The 18,509-nt window shown below is 40.0% G+C and overlaps 1 protein-coding gene across 13 annotated transcripts in view; it reads left to right on the top strand.

Annotated features, from left to right (window-relative positions):
• The window catches only part of MAST4 (microtubule associated serine/threonine kinase family member 4), a 546,892-nt gene that overhangs the window by 452,734 nt on the left and 75,649 nt on the right, over positions 1-18,509 (top strand). For all 13 annotated transcript variants that reach the window (XM_073905392.1, XM_073905391.1, XM_073905390.1 and 10 more), the window contains one exon: positions 18,431-18,500. In XM_073905392.1, coding sequence (XP_073761493.1) covers positions 18,431-18,500 — 70 coding nt within the window. The remainder of the gene's footprint in view (positions 1-18,430; positions 18,501-18,509) is intronic.

Genomic DNA, 18,509 nt, shown 5'->3' with positions numbered 1-18,509 from the left:
TGAAATATAAATGTGAGAGTTCTAATAGAACGCTGTTAAGAGTTATTTACTATAAACTACTGAGGTTTATCCCAAGAATGCTGATTGGTTTAATGTTATGAATGGTACTAATAGGTCAAAGCCGTGGGTCAAATACTCATCTGAATAGATGTTGAAAGAGCGCTTCATAAAATTAAACATCCATTTTTGCTGAAAATGCTTTAGAAAATGAGAACACACAGAGTTGTGTAATATAGTAAGACACATCTAATTCAGGTGAATAGCCAGTGTCTTACTTTATTGAAATACTAGCAGCCTTTTATTAAAATATCTCCCCATTAATATTAAACTTTATTCTAGAGATTCTTTGTAGTCAAGCAACACATAAAACTAAAATAGGATCTATAGCTAAGAGCTGGTGAAGTTTGTTATATTCGGATGACATAAATAACCTAGAATATGCAAGAGAATTTAATTGTGTGTAAGTACTAAAGTTAATGAAAGTATTCATTAAGTAGATTGTATACAAGATGAATATATAGAAATGAATGTTGAATATTATCAGCTATAACCAGTTACAAATGATAATGAAAGAAAGGGATCAATTCATGATAGCATTTCATTCTTTTCTCAAACCCCCTTTTCCGCCAAAGAAATGGGGCATAAATACCATGCCTTTGAAGTAACCAAAAGGGACTTGAAAGAGATAGCTATGTAGAAGCAACAAAACTTTATTGGAAAGCAAAACTATTTTGGAATAATGGGAAGACATGTCCTGTTCATTGGAGAAAAAGCTAAATATTATAATTTCCCCATTTTAAATCACAAGTTCTAAAACAACTCTAATCCAAATCCTCTTGATAGTGTGACTGTGTGTGTGTGCCCACGTGTGTAACTGTTTCATTGCAAGCAACATGTTCACTCTGTAGCTGAAGCAGAGGAGGAATTTATTGAGGTATATTAGGAAGCTCAGAGAAGTTTCAGTAGGGCCAGAGAGCAAGCAAGGAAGTCCACATAGCCTGGAAAAATGCATAGACCACGTGGTACTGTGCAGAGCAACTCTTGGCTACTGATTCTGATCCCTGAATTCCAGAAACTCGGACACTGCTGCCCCCACCCCCAAGAGGGGTGCCCCTGCCACCACTTTTGCCGTGAAAATTAATTACTTCATCACCTACTTCCTCATATTGCCTTCTTTCAAGCCAACGTTGAGTTGAGACTTAATTGGCAAAGCCTCGGCTGTGCCCTCATTGCAAAGCAAGCTGGGAACCTGGGTGGTGGCATCAGTCTTGGGGAGGCAGTGCTCCTGATGTGGGAAATTCCTCTTCTCTAGGAAGACCACTCAAAAGACACTGGGTGAGCATAAAGATGCAAATACTCACTCTGGTAACCGGACATAATGACTATAAAGTACATCTGGGGGCGCCTGGGTGGCTCAGTTGGTTAAGCGACTGCCTTCGGCTCAGGTCATGATCCTGGAGTCCCGGGATCGAGTCCCGCATCGGGCTCCCTGCTCGGCGGGGAGTCTGCTTCTCCCTCTGACCCTCTTCCCTCTCGTGCTCTCTATCTCTCATTCTCTCTCTCTCAAATAAATAAATAAAATCTTTAAAAAAAATAAAAAATAAAGTACATCTGGGAGACTGTGTAGATACCATTGGCCACATAAATTCAGGGAGCTGGACCTGACTACCTGAGTTTAGCGGACATCCATCTAGGGTGATGACAGTGCAAGCAGTCGATCACACATGAAATAAAAATTTCCAGGGGTTGATAATGGTAAGGTGAGGGAATCATCACACAGGCCTGAGAAAGAGAGCTTAATCAGCAAATGGGTAGTGGGAAGATCGGCTGTCTATATGAAAATATATGAGGTGGACTTCCTTCATACTTTGTACTAAAATGATTCTCATACAGCTGCTAAATGACATGTAAAAATTAAACCCTAAAAAGTAAAATTAGGATGTAGTTATTTTATTTAGGATAAGGAAATAATTTCTTAGCATGAATAAGTGGAAGAAATAGTGAAGGAAAAGATGGATAATACAAGCATATTAAAAGCTTGATATTCTATAAGTCAAAAACACCATAAAAAATTAAAACACTAGTAACTGAGAAAATATCTTCAACAAATATAATGGGCAGAAGTGTAATATTGAGTCACAAAAAACTGTTGAGTGAAAGAAAAAATTCTAATGTCCCACTAAATAGGCAAAGGACATGGACAGCTCACAAAAGTAGAAATGACAAATGAAAACTTCGATCTAACACTAATCAAAAAATGCAAATCAAAATAATGAAATACCAGTTTCACCTGATTTGCAAGTATTAAAAAGCACGCACGGTAATAATCATTTCTGGTGATGGTGTAGTGAGATAGTAATGCTCAGTACATTAATGTAAATTTATAATCTTTTTAGAAAGCAGAGTGGTATTTTGTGAAGAACACTAAAAATAGTTTCCATCGCTTGAACTATTATTTGCACTTCATGAAATATAATATAAGGAGTTAATCAGAAAAGTACTCAGAAATACATATTTAAGGATATTAATCGCAGCATTATTTATAATAGCACAAAAGTGGGCAACAACCTAAATATTGTATAGGAAGAGGAGTGATGCTTAAATTGTGGTCCATCTGTATAACAAATAATGTGTTGCCATTAAAAAATTATCACAGTGAAAAAAATTTAATGGCATAGGAAAATTATGATTACAACCTAATTATAAGGAATAGGATACAAAACCTGAATATGGTTTGTGATCCTATTTAAAAGTACATTTGTGGGGTGCCCGGCTGGCTCAGTTGGTGGAACGTGTGCCTCGATCTCAGGGTTGTGAGTTCATACCCCATATGTGCGGCGCAGAGATGACTTAAAAAAAAAAATAAAAGTACGTTTGTGTGTATGTGCACACGCTATCAAAAAACAGGCTAAAGAAAAATAACCACACTACGTTAATAGGATTACCGATTTCATTTTTATAGTTTATTTTCCAAATCCTCCACCATGAGCATGTGTTACCTTTAGAATCAGGTTTTTAAAAGTTATTTTAAAACTGAACAGTTCCTCTACTATGGATTTTCAACATTTCACCAGCAAAATCCCATGTGCATATTGCTTCTACCCTCACCATCTGCCTTCAGTTTGAAGCAGTTAAACAGTTTTATGTTTAGCATTTTCCAGTATTAGTAGCAGTACTAAAGTTATCCCCTCAGTCTGATTTACCTTACTCAGGCCTCAGTGGTGATGGGCATATGCTGCTGCATGCTACCTAACGTCACCTGGAGAAGCCCGTGTCTGCCGCAGAGCAGCATAGAATCTGGCGGAAGATCAGAGTGTGTTTTTTATGACACGTATTATTAAAAAGGGTTTTTTTTTGGGGGGGGGAGAGGAGTGATCTGAGTTCATTGCTGTTGGAAAACATTACAAAACTATTTAGCAGAACTACTTCATTTTCTAGTTAAAAAGATGTTAATTAGAAATATCGTAAGTAAAATGGGCCTGTGCTGAGATTCAAAAATTATAAATCCTCTGGCCTATAACAGAGGAGGTTTTGTCCTTCTGTAGCTTCGTATCATAAAATGCAAAAGCTACCCCTCACTTGGGCATTATCTCATCCATTTTCCACCTGAGAGCACATTTTTAATAGGGGGTTTTAAAATCATTCTATGAAATGATAAGCTATTACAACATTTAAAATTTCTTTTAAAAATTGTAAGTTGATTAAATTAATAACCAAGCGTGGGTGTTGTTACTGTGTTTATGTTATGTCTCTGTGAAGCAGAGCCAGCAAGTCCGACTCCAGTTCCCTTGGGAAACTAGTTCAGGTCCAGCGTTGGCCAGTGTTCATTGATGACGTACCGAGAGGCATGACACTACTCCCATCCTCCTGCTCTGCTAAAACCATCATGTCCCAGGGGTCAGATCCAGTGATTTCTTTGTAACGTTGTAGTATTCAGCCTGAGCGCCCTGGAGGAGTTAATATCAGGACCCATTTCCTACCTCTTGATGACTTCCCTTCCCTTGCATCCTCTAAGTCTCTGTAGTAGTCCCATCCTTCCCGTTGGCTCCTTTTTGTGTCCTCATCCATTTTAACTATTGGAATCCCCTGTGTTACACCCTTTGTCACCCTTTTAACCTCTGACAAGCACGCCTTCACCAAGACCTGCTACTTCTCCCATGTGCTGATTTTTCCTACAGTTCTATCTCGGGCCTGGACATTTCTTCTGAACACAGATGCATGTTTCTATTTGCTGGAGCTTTCTCCATCTGAACATGTCCTGGCAGCACCTCAGATAAGCAACTGGATTATCACCAGTTCTGTTCATTCTCACTTTTAGTAATGTCATTGTACCTGGCTACCCAGCATCTTTTGGTCCCCCCTCCCTGCTAAGTCTTAGTTTCCCTCTGAAATTTGTTTGACCTCTGGTGCTTCGCCCTGGCCCCAGCCCCTGGTTCAGGGCATCTGCAGCAGAGTGAGGACTGGGCTCCCTCTTTCGACCTCCTTGCACTGCCTGTGTCCACCTCGATTTTGTTGAAGTCTTTTTTTTTTTTAATACATAAATGTAATTAGGTCTTTAAAGCAACATTCATGGTTTGTCATGACATACACGAGTGTAGTGGTACCCAAGTGTGATTCCCAGATCAGCAGCAGCAGCTCCAGGAACTAGTTATAAATACAGAGTCTAAGGCGCCAACCCATACTTACTAATTAAGTAACTATGGGGGTGGTGCCCAGTAATCTGTGGTCTAACTAATTCTCAAGGTGATTCTGATACACTCTACAGTTGAGAATTACAGCTCTGTAAGTTCTAAAGCCTGACTGCACATTCGAATCACCTGCAGAGCTTAAAAAAAATACCAGGTCCCAGACCAATTAAATCAGAAACTCCATGTGTCTGACCTGGCATCAGTATATATCTTTTTAAAAGCTCCCCAGGGGGATTGTGATACTTAGTAAGGTTAGAGAACAACTTAATCTGTAAAATTCACTTGCTTTAGCAGAATCTAAAGCAGTGTTTTTCAAACTTGAATGCACATTGGAATCCCCTGGAAAGCTTTAAAAATGATCTTGCCCCAGCCACGGTCCCCATTCTGATTTAATTGGATTGAAGTATGACTTGATCATTGGAGTTTTTTGTTTGTTTTAATATTCCCTGGGCTATTTTAATGTGAATCCAAGGTTAAGAATCACTCTTCTAAAGTTAGGATTCTGGAACTTTGGTGTGCCCGAGAATCTTGGAGTACTCAATAAAAATAGGGACCCTAGGGTTCCAGCCAGGTGCAGAATCACCTGGAATATTGCCTTAAAGGAGAGTTCCACCTGGCCATCAGGTTTTTTCTGGTTTAATCTTCATTCATTCTTTGTGCTTCCCACCATTCACTGCCCTGCCCTGCCTTAATTCCCTCCAGCTTTCCTTCTATGACATCAAATGACTTGTCATTCCTTAAATGTGCCTTTGCTTAAATCATTGGGGAAAATGTAGATTGTTAGGGCCAATAAATGGCCTTGAGTCCACTGATTAGTCATTTAGAAAAGAAATAAACTGGATTGCTATTTCAATCCGTACGCCAAATAAATCCCATATAGATACAGAAAAAAACTTAAAAAGAAACCATAAAAGTACTAGAAGGAAGCATGGCTGCATTGAGGAAAGAATTTGGAAGTGGGGAAGGCCTTTCCAAACAAGGTGCAAAACCTAGAAGTCATAAAGGACAATGGCTGATACAAATTTGATTAAACAAAAATTTCTCCTTAGAAAAGTAACATAACCAACATTAAAAGATAAGAACAAATGGGAGACACATCTTCAGTGTAGTGACAGAATTGCCTCAAAGTGTAATAGACAAAAACAAAAATCAATTAAAAAAGACTGAAAATTTAGAAGAAGAAAGTACAAGCCAGGTAGTTTGTAGAGAACGAAACACAGATGGTTAATACATTTAAAAAATCCTCAGGATCCCTCACAACCTAAGGAAGTGCATATAAAGATGCCACCAAAATCCTTAAAAAGTCGACATGGGCAAGATTGAGAGGCTAAGGTATCCCATGTGCTACCCGTGAGAGTATCCATTAGTGCAGTGATTCTGGAGAGCAACTTAGCGATAGGCAACAAAGAGGAAAATGAACCCAGGTTTGGACCCAGCAGTTCTGTTTCTAGGAATTCAGCTCTTGGATGCAGTCACTTTATTGTTGCTTCACAAACTGGCCCACCTACACAGAGGGGAAGGAGAAACTGAAGAAAGAGGCAGGCCACTCCAGATTGCTAAGTGGCAGCTTTAAAAGCAGGGGAACTTGTGTACAAGGCAGTCTCGAGGAGCCTCCTAGAGGAGGAGATCTGTGTATCATGACCAGAATCTTACAAGTTTATATAGAAGACTTCACTGGGTTCAGTCACGTATTGGAGTCCAGCTCTCTCTCAAGGCTATGTCCTTGGAACAGCTTCCTCTATGGGAACGGTGAGCCGAGGGTACATTCCACGGACGGGGAGGGGGTCGGGAGCCTCCCATTACCTGGGTCCAGCTTCCAGGTCAAATGGAGGTCACATCCTCTGAGTGACCTCCTCCAGAAAGTATTTACAGGATACTCACTGAATCATCAAAACACTGCCATCAGTCTCAAATATCCACTAATAGGAAACGAAGAAATTATGGTATAGGGCACACTGGAATTTTATTTGATGATAAAGATGATGACAGAGATTTAGGTGTGGTGATACAGGAAGATGTAGTTAGATTATGAAGAAAAAAGCAGCAAATTTAAAACTATATGTACATAAATATATGGCATGGTATTATTTTGGGATTTTTCTATATTCATAATATATGCTTGCACATCTGTATGTATTTCTGGAGAGAGCCATACCCTATCAAAAGAGGTTGCACCTGAAGAGTAGAATTGGGGGTCGGGAGGTGGGCATGGGGGGCCCAGAGCTTGCTGCAGTACGTGATGTGTGAGATTATAATAAATGTTTGAAGGAATCAGTGATGGAACTCAGACTTTAGGAGAGATTTTTAGTCTTTATTGTGTCCCTTCTTGAACTATTTCTTTTTTTTTTTTTAAACCAGGTATGTATAAATGCCTTTGTAGTAAAACTAAAGTATGTAAAAATATGCTGTTCTCTTTTGCTGCTCTCTCCCTTTGCTTGTTAAGTTTCCTCTGCTTCAAAAGTCTCCTTTCCTTTCAGTCTTTCATCTACCATTTTCCCTGGAGGTTCAGATCAGAGGTTGCCTCTGTGTGACCATCCATTCCTCTTCTGAATTCATGGCTTCCATGCTTTATTTATTTCGCATGAGTGCAAGATCTTCTTATGTTCTGTCCCATCTTCCTTCCTTGTGTGATGGCTGAGAGCATTGTGGCCAGGGATGATCTGACTCATCTGACTTTCTCCAGAGGCTACCGAGAGTCTGTCATGGTTAACGTCTCAGTTATTTTCCTGTTGAGATCCTAAGTGCTGGTCTGCCTTACAGTCACGCTTGGCCTCACACAGGGAGTGATTGGCCATTTCCGACCCCTCAGGTATTCTAGAACACAGAGCTCTAGTCTCAGACACAGTCTCCAGAATTGCTAGTACCCATTTCATCCATTATCACTGCCAACATCACTTGAAGGAAGCCGCCAGTATCAATTATCTTAGGCTTGATGGATCTACTGAAGTACCCAGCATATATTGATTGGCTTCCCCCCCACCAAGCTTTATGGAGATATTGATCGATAACACATGTAAGGTGTACAACATGTTGGGTTTTTTTTAAATATTCTTTTTTTTTTTAAAAGATTTTATTTATTTATTTGAGACAGAAAGAGAGCACGTGAGAGGGGGGAGGGTCAGAGGAAGAAGCAGACTCCCTGCCGAGCAGGGAGCCTGATGTGGGACTCGATCCCGGGACTCCAGGATCATGACCTGAGCCAAAGGCAGTTGCTTGACCAACTGAGCCACCCAGGTGCCCCAACATGTTGGTTTGATACACGTATGACTACCACAATAAGATTAGTTCATCCCCTCATCCCCTCACATAATTATCATTTTTGTGTGTGTGGTGGTAACATTTAAGATCTATTCTTTAAACTTTCAAGTGTATAATGCAGTATGTTAATTACAGTCAGTACGCTTTACATTAATTGTGAGAACTTATCTTCTACCTATAATGTGTACCCTTCGAACAACGTCTCACCATTTCCCCCAGCCCCTGGCAGCCACCGTTCTACTCTCTGCTCTTATGAATTGAGGACTTTTAGACTCCACGTTTAAGTGAGAAAATACAGTATCTGTCTTATTTCCCTTAACATAATACCCTCAAGTTCCATCTATGTTGTTGCAGTAGATGGGGTATCCTTTGTTTATGATTCAATAATATTCCTTTATGTATACGCCACAGTTTGCTCATTCATCAGTGGACACCTTAGATTGTTACCGTATGTTGGCTGTTTTAAGTAATGCTATAGTGAACATGGGGTGCAGGTATCTTTTTGAGATAGTGATTTCATTACCTTTGGGTAAATACTAGAAGTAGTGATTTCATTATCTTTGGATGAGTACCCAAAGGTAGAATTTTTGGTGCATATGATACTTCTATTTTTAATTTTCTGAGGAATCTTCGTTTTTTGCACAGGGGCTGCATCAATTTACATTCCCACCGCTTATGCATGAGGGTTTCTTTTTCTCCACATCCTTGCCAACACTTGTTGTCTCTTGTCATTTTGATAGTAGTTATTCCGATAGATGTGAAGTGATATCATTATGATTTCGGTTTGTATTTCCCTGATGATTATTGATGCTGAACATTTTTTCATGTGTCTGTTGGCCAGCTATGTGCCTTTTCTGGAAAAATATCCAAGGTATTTGCACATTTTTTAATTGGGTTGTTTGTGTTTTTTGTTATCGAGTTGTATGAGCTCTTTATATATTTTGGATATTAATCTCTTATCAGATAGATAGTTTGCAGATATTTTCTTCCATTTGGTAGGTTGCCTTTTCATTGTGCTGTTTCTTTTGCTTTGTAGAATCTGCTTTTTAAAGAGTTTGATGTAATCTAACTTATTTCTTTTTGATTTTGTTGTTTGCTCTGTTGGTGTCATATTCCAAAAATTGCTGCCAAATTGATGTCAAGGAGCTTTTCCCTGTTTTCTTCTAACAGTTTTACAATTTCTGGTATTGAATTTAGTTAGGTAAGCATTTGTTATATGATTTAATATGTGATTTAAAATTTGTACCTGTTATGTACCTAATTTTTCCTTCAGAGGGCCATAGAGACCAAGTCGTGCTGCTTAAGAAGGGTAATCACAACTTTGTTCCCTACCTCAGTGCCCCTCAACATACTTGAAGGGTTCAGCACATTGTAATTAATAACTGTGGCTCCTGAAGTTAGTGATTTTCTAAAAGTTAGTATTTGGGCAGAGAATCTCAGGGTTGTGTGTGGTTTGAAATAAGCTCCCTTGCCCCACCTATCAATAATTTAGGATTGTATGCTAAAAGTACCATGGACACATGTATAGAACATAAATAGAATAAGGACCCGAATGGACACATCTCTGCCATGGAAAGGACTGAATCATGTTTGTTTGGTTTTTAATTTTTTTTTAAGCTTATTTATCTTGAGAGAGAGAGAGAGCACACACATATTCCCGTGAGAGGGGTGAGAGGCAGAAGGAGAGGAAGAGACAGAATCTCAAGCAGACTGCGCTGAGCGTGGAGCCCCACACGGGGCTTGATCTCATGACCCTGAGATCATGACTTGAGCCGAAACGAAGAGTCGGACGCTTAACCGACTGAGCTGCCCAGGTGCCCCCAAATCATTTTTTTTTAAGATTTTATTTATTTATTTGACAGAGAGAGAAAGAGAGCACACAAGCAGGGGGAGAGGCAGAGGGAGAGGGAGAAGCAGACTCCCCACTGAGCAGGGAGCCCGGCGTGGGAATCTATCCCAGGACCCTGAGATCACGACCTGAGCTGAAGGCAGATGCTTAACGAACTGAGCCCCCCAGGTGCCCCCAAATGCTGGTTTTTGTAAGGAGGAATGAGTAGAATAATTAGAGTGGTCTTATTTTTTCTTCTGATAATCACATGTTGCACTGAGGCCCTGTGTATTGATTTTAACTGTCCTAATAATTTTATAAGTTTCAATATTACATGAACCAAATACTAGGCATTCTGCCTATGAGAAAATGAAAGCGGGAAATGCACAGTCTTAAGGCAAATATTTCACTCATATACTGTTAGGTGGTGACTGAAATGAAAACTGGTGTTTAACTTTGAATAATCAAAAGATTAAACTTGATAGTAAAAGTGTAAACAAGATTTGGTCAATGAATGGGTTTTGTTTTTTTTTTTGGCCTGTGTTTTCCTTTTACAGAGACTTTTAGTCTTAATCTAGGAACATAAGAATGATACACAGCTAAGCTTCGGGGGATGGGGTGTTACACCCTCTTTGAAAAGAAGGGAGAAAAAGTGGAAATAATGAAGGGATTATAGAGGAAATAATAGAGTGAGAATAATGAAGTGAAGGGTAGCAGTAGGATTGAGTAGAAGTGTATAATTTGTTTGATTAACCTCAGATAATACCTGCGGGCAGGTGGGATTTCCAGAGTGTTCACATGGTAGGATGCTTTTTGTTTGGATTGATAGGGGAGGAATTTCAAGCATTAGTCCTGTTTTGACAATACTTGGAGGTCACATGAAGTGAATTTGTAAAAGGGACATTGAACTATTATTGTACCTGAGACAAAGAGGGAAGTTGCATTATAGAATGAAATGGGGAAGCGAAAAAAAATCCACACTTCCCGGTTAAGATGTCTAAAGGATGAGTAGAAGTTTTGGATTTGACTTATAGTATACAAGCAAATTCTAAGGTCATGGTTCTCAGCCCTGGCAGCATTTTACAATCACTTCATTTAAAAAGGGGCATGTTAGGGCCTGGATATAAGCATTTTTAATGCTTCCCAAGTGATTCTCTTATGCACTCCAGATGAGAACTGTTTATTGATATAAGGACATGAAAGAGGAGAGTGAAAGAAAAAATATTAGAGCAAAGTCTCAGAGCCAGGGAATTTCCGACATCAGTATGGTTTATGGGAACTCAGAGTCACAATTCTGAATTGTTAAATCCTTGGCACGTTGCATATTATTTTATAATGAGGCAATAGAATAGAATGTCTTTGAGTCTTTTAAGTCTGAACCTGTTTCTGGAGTTAGTAACTGAAAATGATTAGGTAACTATTAAAAGAAAAAATACACATATTTTGCTTCTTTCAGATAGAATTCCGGTATACCAGCAGCCAAAGGAACATTAATATTTGTTAAATGGGACCACCTTAAGTCAAATATGTATTATTTTTAACTGTGAAGAACTGAAAGGAAAAAGTTTATAACAGAGAATACATTCAGATTACATTTAGCAAGGTATATGGATGTGCACCATGTCATTCATTCATTCATTCATTCATTCATTTATTTATTTATTTTGCGCCATGTCATTTAAATACTTCCTCTTTGACTAGAAATTTCTAAACAGTCGAAGCAAACAATCTGAGAAGAACCAATTTCCTGATAGCGCCCTCCCTACTCTTCAAAGTAAAAAGGGAAGTTCTTTGTATCTAATTACGTTAAAGAATTAAAATCCCTTCATGTATGACAGAAAAAAAATGTGCGCACCTCAGGTTACATTCTTTAATTCAGTCTTTTATCCTGATTCAGATACTAATTAATTATCTAAGATGAAGGAGTGCATCAAGTTTCATAAAATTGCATGAAACTTAGGAATATCTGTTACAGTGGCTGTTATTAACTCCCCTTCCTTGATCTTACCAATGCTACTCAGCAACTTTTAAACAAAAACTAAAAATAATCTCTTCTCTATTGTGGGGAGATGAATTACTATAGATGGGAGGAAAATATACAACTAAAAATCAACTTTCTTCATCACTCTTGACGTTCACCAGCCTTTACTCCAGATCACCTTGAGATGTGACATCAATTCAGAGTAATAAGAAGGGTCAATGAAAAGCTAAAACATTCTCAAGAACCCATTATAACACATCTCCCAGGGATTCGTGTCAATGCCACAGCATTTCAAATAGAGTACACAAATTCCAGAGGAACACCTTCTTGAAATGGAGACAATAGGCATTGGTGAGAGTCTTAGGACATAGAAATTGACTTGTTATTGGATCTCTCTTTTACTCCCTACATGTTTTCCACCCTCCAACCTCATCACTCATTCCTTAGAAAGCATTACGTGTACATATGTCAGGAGTCTCTTGTGACACAGTACATTCTCCATATGGTATTGTCACTGAGAGTTCATTTTTAGTAAGTAATTTTGATACATTTAAGGGCTTTGGTTTAAGAAAATGTCTTTTTCACATGAATTTGGATCCAGCATTGGTTTTGCAAGATGAGTCTAGAGCTGGATGATATCTACAGTTAGCTGCCTCTATCAGATTTTTAGCTCTTTGAGTCTTGTTCACCACATAATCTGTTGTAGTAGGTAGCTCAAAGCTGTGAACATAAAGAACCTAATACATAATTTTTCGGTTTAAAAAAACAGTATGTTTCTAGTTTTCTATATTTTAGAGACTAAGTTAGGCACTGAGAATTCAAAATACACTTTGTATCTACATGTATAACTGAAGTTTATTCCCCACCAACATTCAGAAATAGCAGTTAGAGGAAGAGAGAAAGGGAACAGAGTACACGTTGTTAAATTCCATCTAGTTTTACCTGTGGTGACAGGAGACAGAATGATTGAAGTTATCATTACTCAATCTTCAGTATTTAGCCTATAGAATTTTCCTTCTCTACAAACCCTTCACTAGCACTCTCGAGTGGTTTGAGTGTCTGAAGCAGATCAGGATTATTCAGTCTGTTAGGCACTAAGTAATGTGAGCTGGAAAAATGTTACTTGCTCTCAAGTACAATAACAACTATAACAGAATTTTTACGTAATTAATATGAATGTTACATGAGAACCGCAAGTGTAACACTGTTATATATAACTGCATATAAAGTGGAGTATGAGTACATTTTGATATATTTGAAATAATTTGAGGTGGTGTCTCTGTAAGTAAAAGAGCCTAACGCCCACCCAGATACTGGCGTTACATTCTTAGTTCTGTCTTACACTCCCAAAACCTGTCCTCCCTTGGTCTTCCCCGTCTCAGTTAATGCCACCATCTTACTCATTTGCTTAGTCTTAAAATCTAGGAGTCCTCTTTGTTTCTTCTCCTTCCCTCATCATTTCCCTCAGTCCAGGTTTTCAGCAAACCCTGTTCGTTCTAGTGCCAGAAAGTACCTGAGATCTGCAGGCACCCCACCCAGAGCATCATGTCTTAGCTTGTCTGTGCTCGTAGCCTCCTAACCGAGAACTCCCTGCTTCCACTCACACCTGCTTACAGCCCCTCGGTCACAGAACACCAGAGGGCTCTTTCTAAAATGTAAATCAAATCTTATTATTGTCCTCTGCATGGTAGGGGATGGATAAGTATTTGTTGAATGAATGGATCAGATGATAATAGTGGTCCTGGCTGCTGAAGGATCAGTAAGCAATGAGGGACGGGGAAAACAAAACAGGTTCAGAGAGCCTACATTTTATGAAAAATTTGGTTCATTGTCTGTAATCTTCTATTTACTTGAAAACCCAGGCAGGTGAGTCTACTTCTATTCTTTATAGGATGCATAGACATAGACAGTTCCACAGAAGGCCAATCAAGGTTTCTCCTTGTCCACTTAAGAGTCTAAACAGCTGCCCAGCTTTAATTAATATTCCACAATTGTATCTGGAGAGGAGCCAGTTGCTGAGACAGTTGTCTAAGTGAAAGGAAGATTTTTAACTTTGCTTGTATTAGCTGGGTCTGGTAGGATAGAGTCAAAGGTCTCAGGCGTTGGGGACTACGGTCTTTGCAAGTTCACTCAGCCTGAGGTTCCTGCATAACTGTTCTCACGTCCGTCTTATCTGCTAGAATTCATCTTGGAAGGAGATGCTGGGTTTGATTCTTGCAGGTTTGGTCTTAAAGTCTAAAGCAATGGCAATATGTTGCTCACAATCTCTTATAAAGCAATAGGAAGCACGGTACTGATTGTTAACAGCATAAAACGCCACAAGTCATTTAAGCTGATCGTCAAGTAATGACAACAAGGATTCAAGTGGGGGCTTACTCTTTGATCCACCAGGAGTTTCAAATGGCAATTATCATTATTTCTTGGATTCCCTCAGTCCTGATAGAAAATCAAGGCAACCAGAAACTATCATTTTGTGAACAGACAGCTATTAAAAGCACATTAATAATCTGTAGTGGCTATAACATATGCCTTTTAAAAAGATTTGCCACTTGTTTCTCTGTGGTAAAGACACAGGACTTCTCTAACCTAATTACAAAGCAATCAAACAATTTAATTAATCTGGAAATCACTTTCTTAACTGTAACTGCCTCGAAAATGAGGCACCCTGTACAGAGCCGTGAGGTAAAGCCCCATTTTGTTATATTGCTTGTATATTGGCTGTGCTAGTGCCCCCCACCCGGACCCCACCCCCCGGGACCCTAGAGTTAATTACCTACCAAATGCCTGACCACTACTAAGGTTTACTTTACCAGGTCAAAAACATCAGCGGCGATAACGGCGTTCTAGGAAGTGTCCTAGCTCTCCAACATCCAAGAGCCCGCAAATCCCTGGGAGCGGCAGGATTTGAGTTATAAGCAAGTGCTGCACATATGGGCAGAGAATTAACTGGCACCAGTTTTCATTTGAGAGTCTCTCAGGTATTGCTTTACAGATGGGTAGATGAATTCAGAGAGCAGTGCTGTGAGGAGTGAAGGTCATGTATAGGACTCTGGTTTCAATCTGTCTTGCTTCCTCATCCTGGAGACTCGCTGGGCATGTCCACAGCAGCCTGGTCGTCATTTCTTAAGAATACGTATATAAGATGAGCTTTTTGATTTAGTCTGTTCTAAATGAGTGGTATTTTCATCACTGTATAACCGAAGAGTGTCCCTAAGGCTTCAGAGACGGAGTAGGTAACATAGCAATCGATTTTTATTTCAAATAAGGACACAGACTTCAAAGATTGACTCCCAGGGGCGCCTGGGTGTCTCAGGCTGTTAAGTGTACGACTCCTGATTTCAGCTCAGGTCATGATCTCAAGGGTCCTGGGATCGAGCCCTGAGTCAGGCTGGCGCTGGGCGTGGAGCCTGCTTAAGATTCTCTCTCGCCCTCTGCCCCACTTCTCTAAAAACAAAACACAACAAAAACAGAAACAAAGGTTAACTGCCCCCTATCTAATCTCCTAATCTTGTTACTTCTCCCTGAGGAAAATGGAGGCATATTCTGTGATAGCACAAAAATCTGCAGAATACTCACCCACCCTTTTCATCTGTCACAACCATTCCACTTCTCTCCCAGAATTCCCTATCAACAGGCAATCATTCTCCCACAATCGACCCACATTAGAAATATTGGTCACTTGTAATCTGTCATATTTTCATCACCTTATTTCTAGTGCATCACTAATTATGCTTGGTTTGTTCACCAAAATATTCTTTCTATTGGCCTCTCAAGTCCTAATCGAAGCTCCTAAACCTCTCTTCTTTGGCCACTCATCTGTCCACCCAACACATTCAAGCCAGGTTAAAATCTCTTATCGTTGCTCTCTTGCCTGCTGATGTCTCTTAAGGCCCTCCTCTGGTTAGTACCAATAAACATAGTTTACAGCTCATTGAGAATACCATTCTGAATCCCCTACTGCCAGAATATCTGTCTCTACTGTATCACCCTACTGTGTTTGGGTTGTTTCTGTCCCCTTCCGGAGGTTCTTCCATTTCTTCTCTTGAGCTTGCTGAACTGTCCTCAAATTAAACTGTAATCTCTTGTCTTTAATGAATTATCGGGTATTCTAGTTCAGGCCACCATCATTTTCTCTAATATCCCACTACATTTAAGAGCCTTTGTGAGAGTGGGGGGTGGGGCAGGGTGTGTGCATATGTACACACATTGGCATTTAAACCTAGCTCTAGATCTGCCATGAAACAGGAAGAAAGAGCTGTTAGTAGCAAGATTATGCAGGTGGCTCTGTAGTCTTGAAGTTAAAAATGTGGAAATTTGTGTTTGATTTAATAGCAATGTAGGAGTAGATGAGAAGAAAATGAGGAACATTTTCAGTTGATGGGCTTAGAAAGCCAGCATAAAATGGAGAGGCAAAACCCAAAGATTAGAAATGGTTAATGGTAGCCTTGATTTTTTTTTTTTTCATTAAGAGCAGTGTTAAATTAACCTACCTCTATATATCTTTGTCTCAGCCCGTTCATCCTCAAAGTGATCACTTGCCATGTATTATAAGATGTTACATGAGTTCCTGGGGACCAATCATTACGATCTCTAAAAGTGGAAAGGGTTTAAGTTAACTCCTTGTTTCTCCCTTCTTTAGTCTTAAGAATACTTAGTAAGCTCTCTCTAGTTCTAGTTGATCTCATTATAATCTCCAGGTATAGTGTTCATCTTACAAAGAACATGGAGCTAAGAATTTGGTGCCAAGTTTCGTGGATCTTATTATTTATTCTCGATGAATTGGGTAGCAGGGATTGTTAAACTGATCATACCTTGGCTTCCAGCAATCAGTTGTTCTGTTTTTCCGAATAACTTACTGGTAGTTTGCTCTATATGGAATGTGGGCAAAGTGAATGTTTTTTTCCAAATAAACAAAATCTACACTAAAATTTCTGGCATTGGATTCATTTCCCTTTCAGAAACAAAAATCTTTAGCTATCTTGAATTTTTCAAGATCTTTTAAGGCTATGAACAGTGATATATAAGCTAAGTTGGGAAGAGGCAGGGCGGGGGGAATGAAGGTTGTTGGGAAAAGTTGAGGGACTTAATTTAGCTCTGTAGATAAATGGACAGAAAGAGTCCTGGATTACTAGACGGCAAAAGCAGAATCCATTTCTCCAGGGGCCCAAGGAACAACAGATGCAGAGACATGATAAATTTCATTGCAGCAGAGGGAAAAATGCTTCTAGATTCTCTGTCCATAAAGAAATAGGCTTTTCAGTGCTTTCTAGTCAAATGACTTTAATTGCGCTGTCTGTCATAAAGTTAATGGCATCTGTTGAAGACATCACTATAAAATTTGCAACCTTACGTTAATTGAAACTTTCAGTAGAGATGTAACCAGTCCAGAAGTCCTCAAGGTTAACACTAACCTTATCCCCTTTAACGGGTTAGTCTCTTCTTTTTGCACACAGGTAATACATTGTTGGCAGCTAGGTACTGACTTGCATGTGCAATCTTATATTCCTCACACCTGCCCACAGTTGTCACTGCCGTTCTGAAATCAGTAATGTGGGAACTGGCTGGCTGGGAGGGATTAAACGTATCTTCCTGATTTATTTTCCATGTTTCAAGAACGTACAAGACGAGTTTGCAGCCTTTCCTCACCTCCTCCTTTAAACCAGCTACAGTTCCCTCCAGTCCTCAGATAATTCTGCCAATCTAATTAAGCATGCGGAGGGAAGCCGGGTGGTCTGGGGTGTCCTGAGCTGCCCCTCACCAGCTGCCTGCCACGCGCTCTCAGTGATCAGCGGCAGGTTGGGTGTTCTGATGGAGGAAGTAACAAGCCCCCAAGGAGCTGCTCTCCTTACAGCCAGCGGTCTCAGCTCGCCGGCGTCGGCGGGATGTGAGGGAAACACCCTCTGAGGAAAAAGCCTTTGTGGGGCGGTGGCTTTGAAAGCCTGCCTGGCCAGGCATAGCCCAGAGGCTCAGAAGCAGGGGGGCTGTTGAAGAAACCAGTGATAGGGGCTAATCCTGCTGGGCCACCCAGGCCGTAGATCTGGGTCATTGGAGAAATAGGTCCAAACGGCTGGGTTCTTCCCAGTATTTTATGACTAGTACTGACATTTCCACTTTTAAAACACGGACCCCGGAATACGAGGATTTATTTTTGAGAACTCTGACATGTACTCGGTTTCCGTAAACAAAGAATACTAAGGCTGCTTCCTGAAAGTAGAAAGCCCCACCCCCACCACCAGGTGAAGCATAGACTTCCACGCCCATCCTGTTGCTCAAGATGTTAACATCTGGAAGACTGAGAAGCCAGGCATTTGTATATACATTATTCTATAGGACTGAAATATTTAGGTTATTAATCCCTGGGAGACTGCCGCTTGGTGATAGGTGGATGTGCTTATTCATATAGCTTGCACCCTCAGAACGCTGTGCTGAGTGGGACTCAAGCCCATTCCCTTGCTCCCCACACCGCACCCCTGCCCCTGCTCCAAGGAACACTGAAACATCTTTGAAGAGATGGACGTTGTGTGAGAATGTACAGAAACGCGTTACTAAACCGCTACCCTTTGTTGAAAAAACAAAACAAAACGCATTACTAGAAAGAAGATGATCCTGGATGTGGATAATGTTACAAAAACAAAATCATGTTATGATTTTTTTTCCCCCTCTTTCTCTTTACAGGAAACAGCCCTCAAGATAGTCCAAGAAATTTCTCCCCCAGTGCCTCAGCCCATTTCTCATTTGCACGGAGGTAAGGACT

This window comes from Callorhinus ursinus, unplaced genomic scaffold (genome assembly GCF_003265705.2).
Source record: "Callorhinus ursinus isolate GAN/ISIS: 27379988/994484 unplaced genomic scaffold, GSC_fseal_2.0 scaffold23, whole genome shotgun sequence".
Lineage (NCBI taxonomy): Eukaryota > Metazoa > Chordata > Mammalia > Carnivora > Otariidae > Callorhinus > Callorhinus ursinus.
Note: the sequence above shows the minus strand (reverse complement) of the source record. Positions and strands in the feature narration are given on the sequence as shown.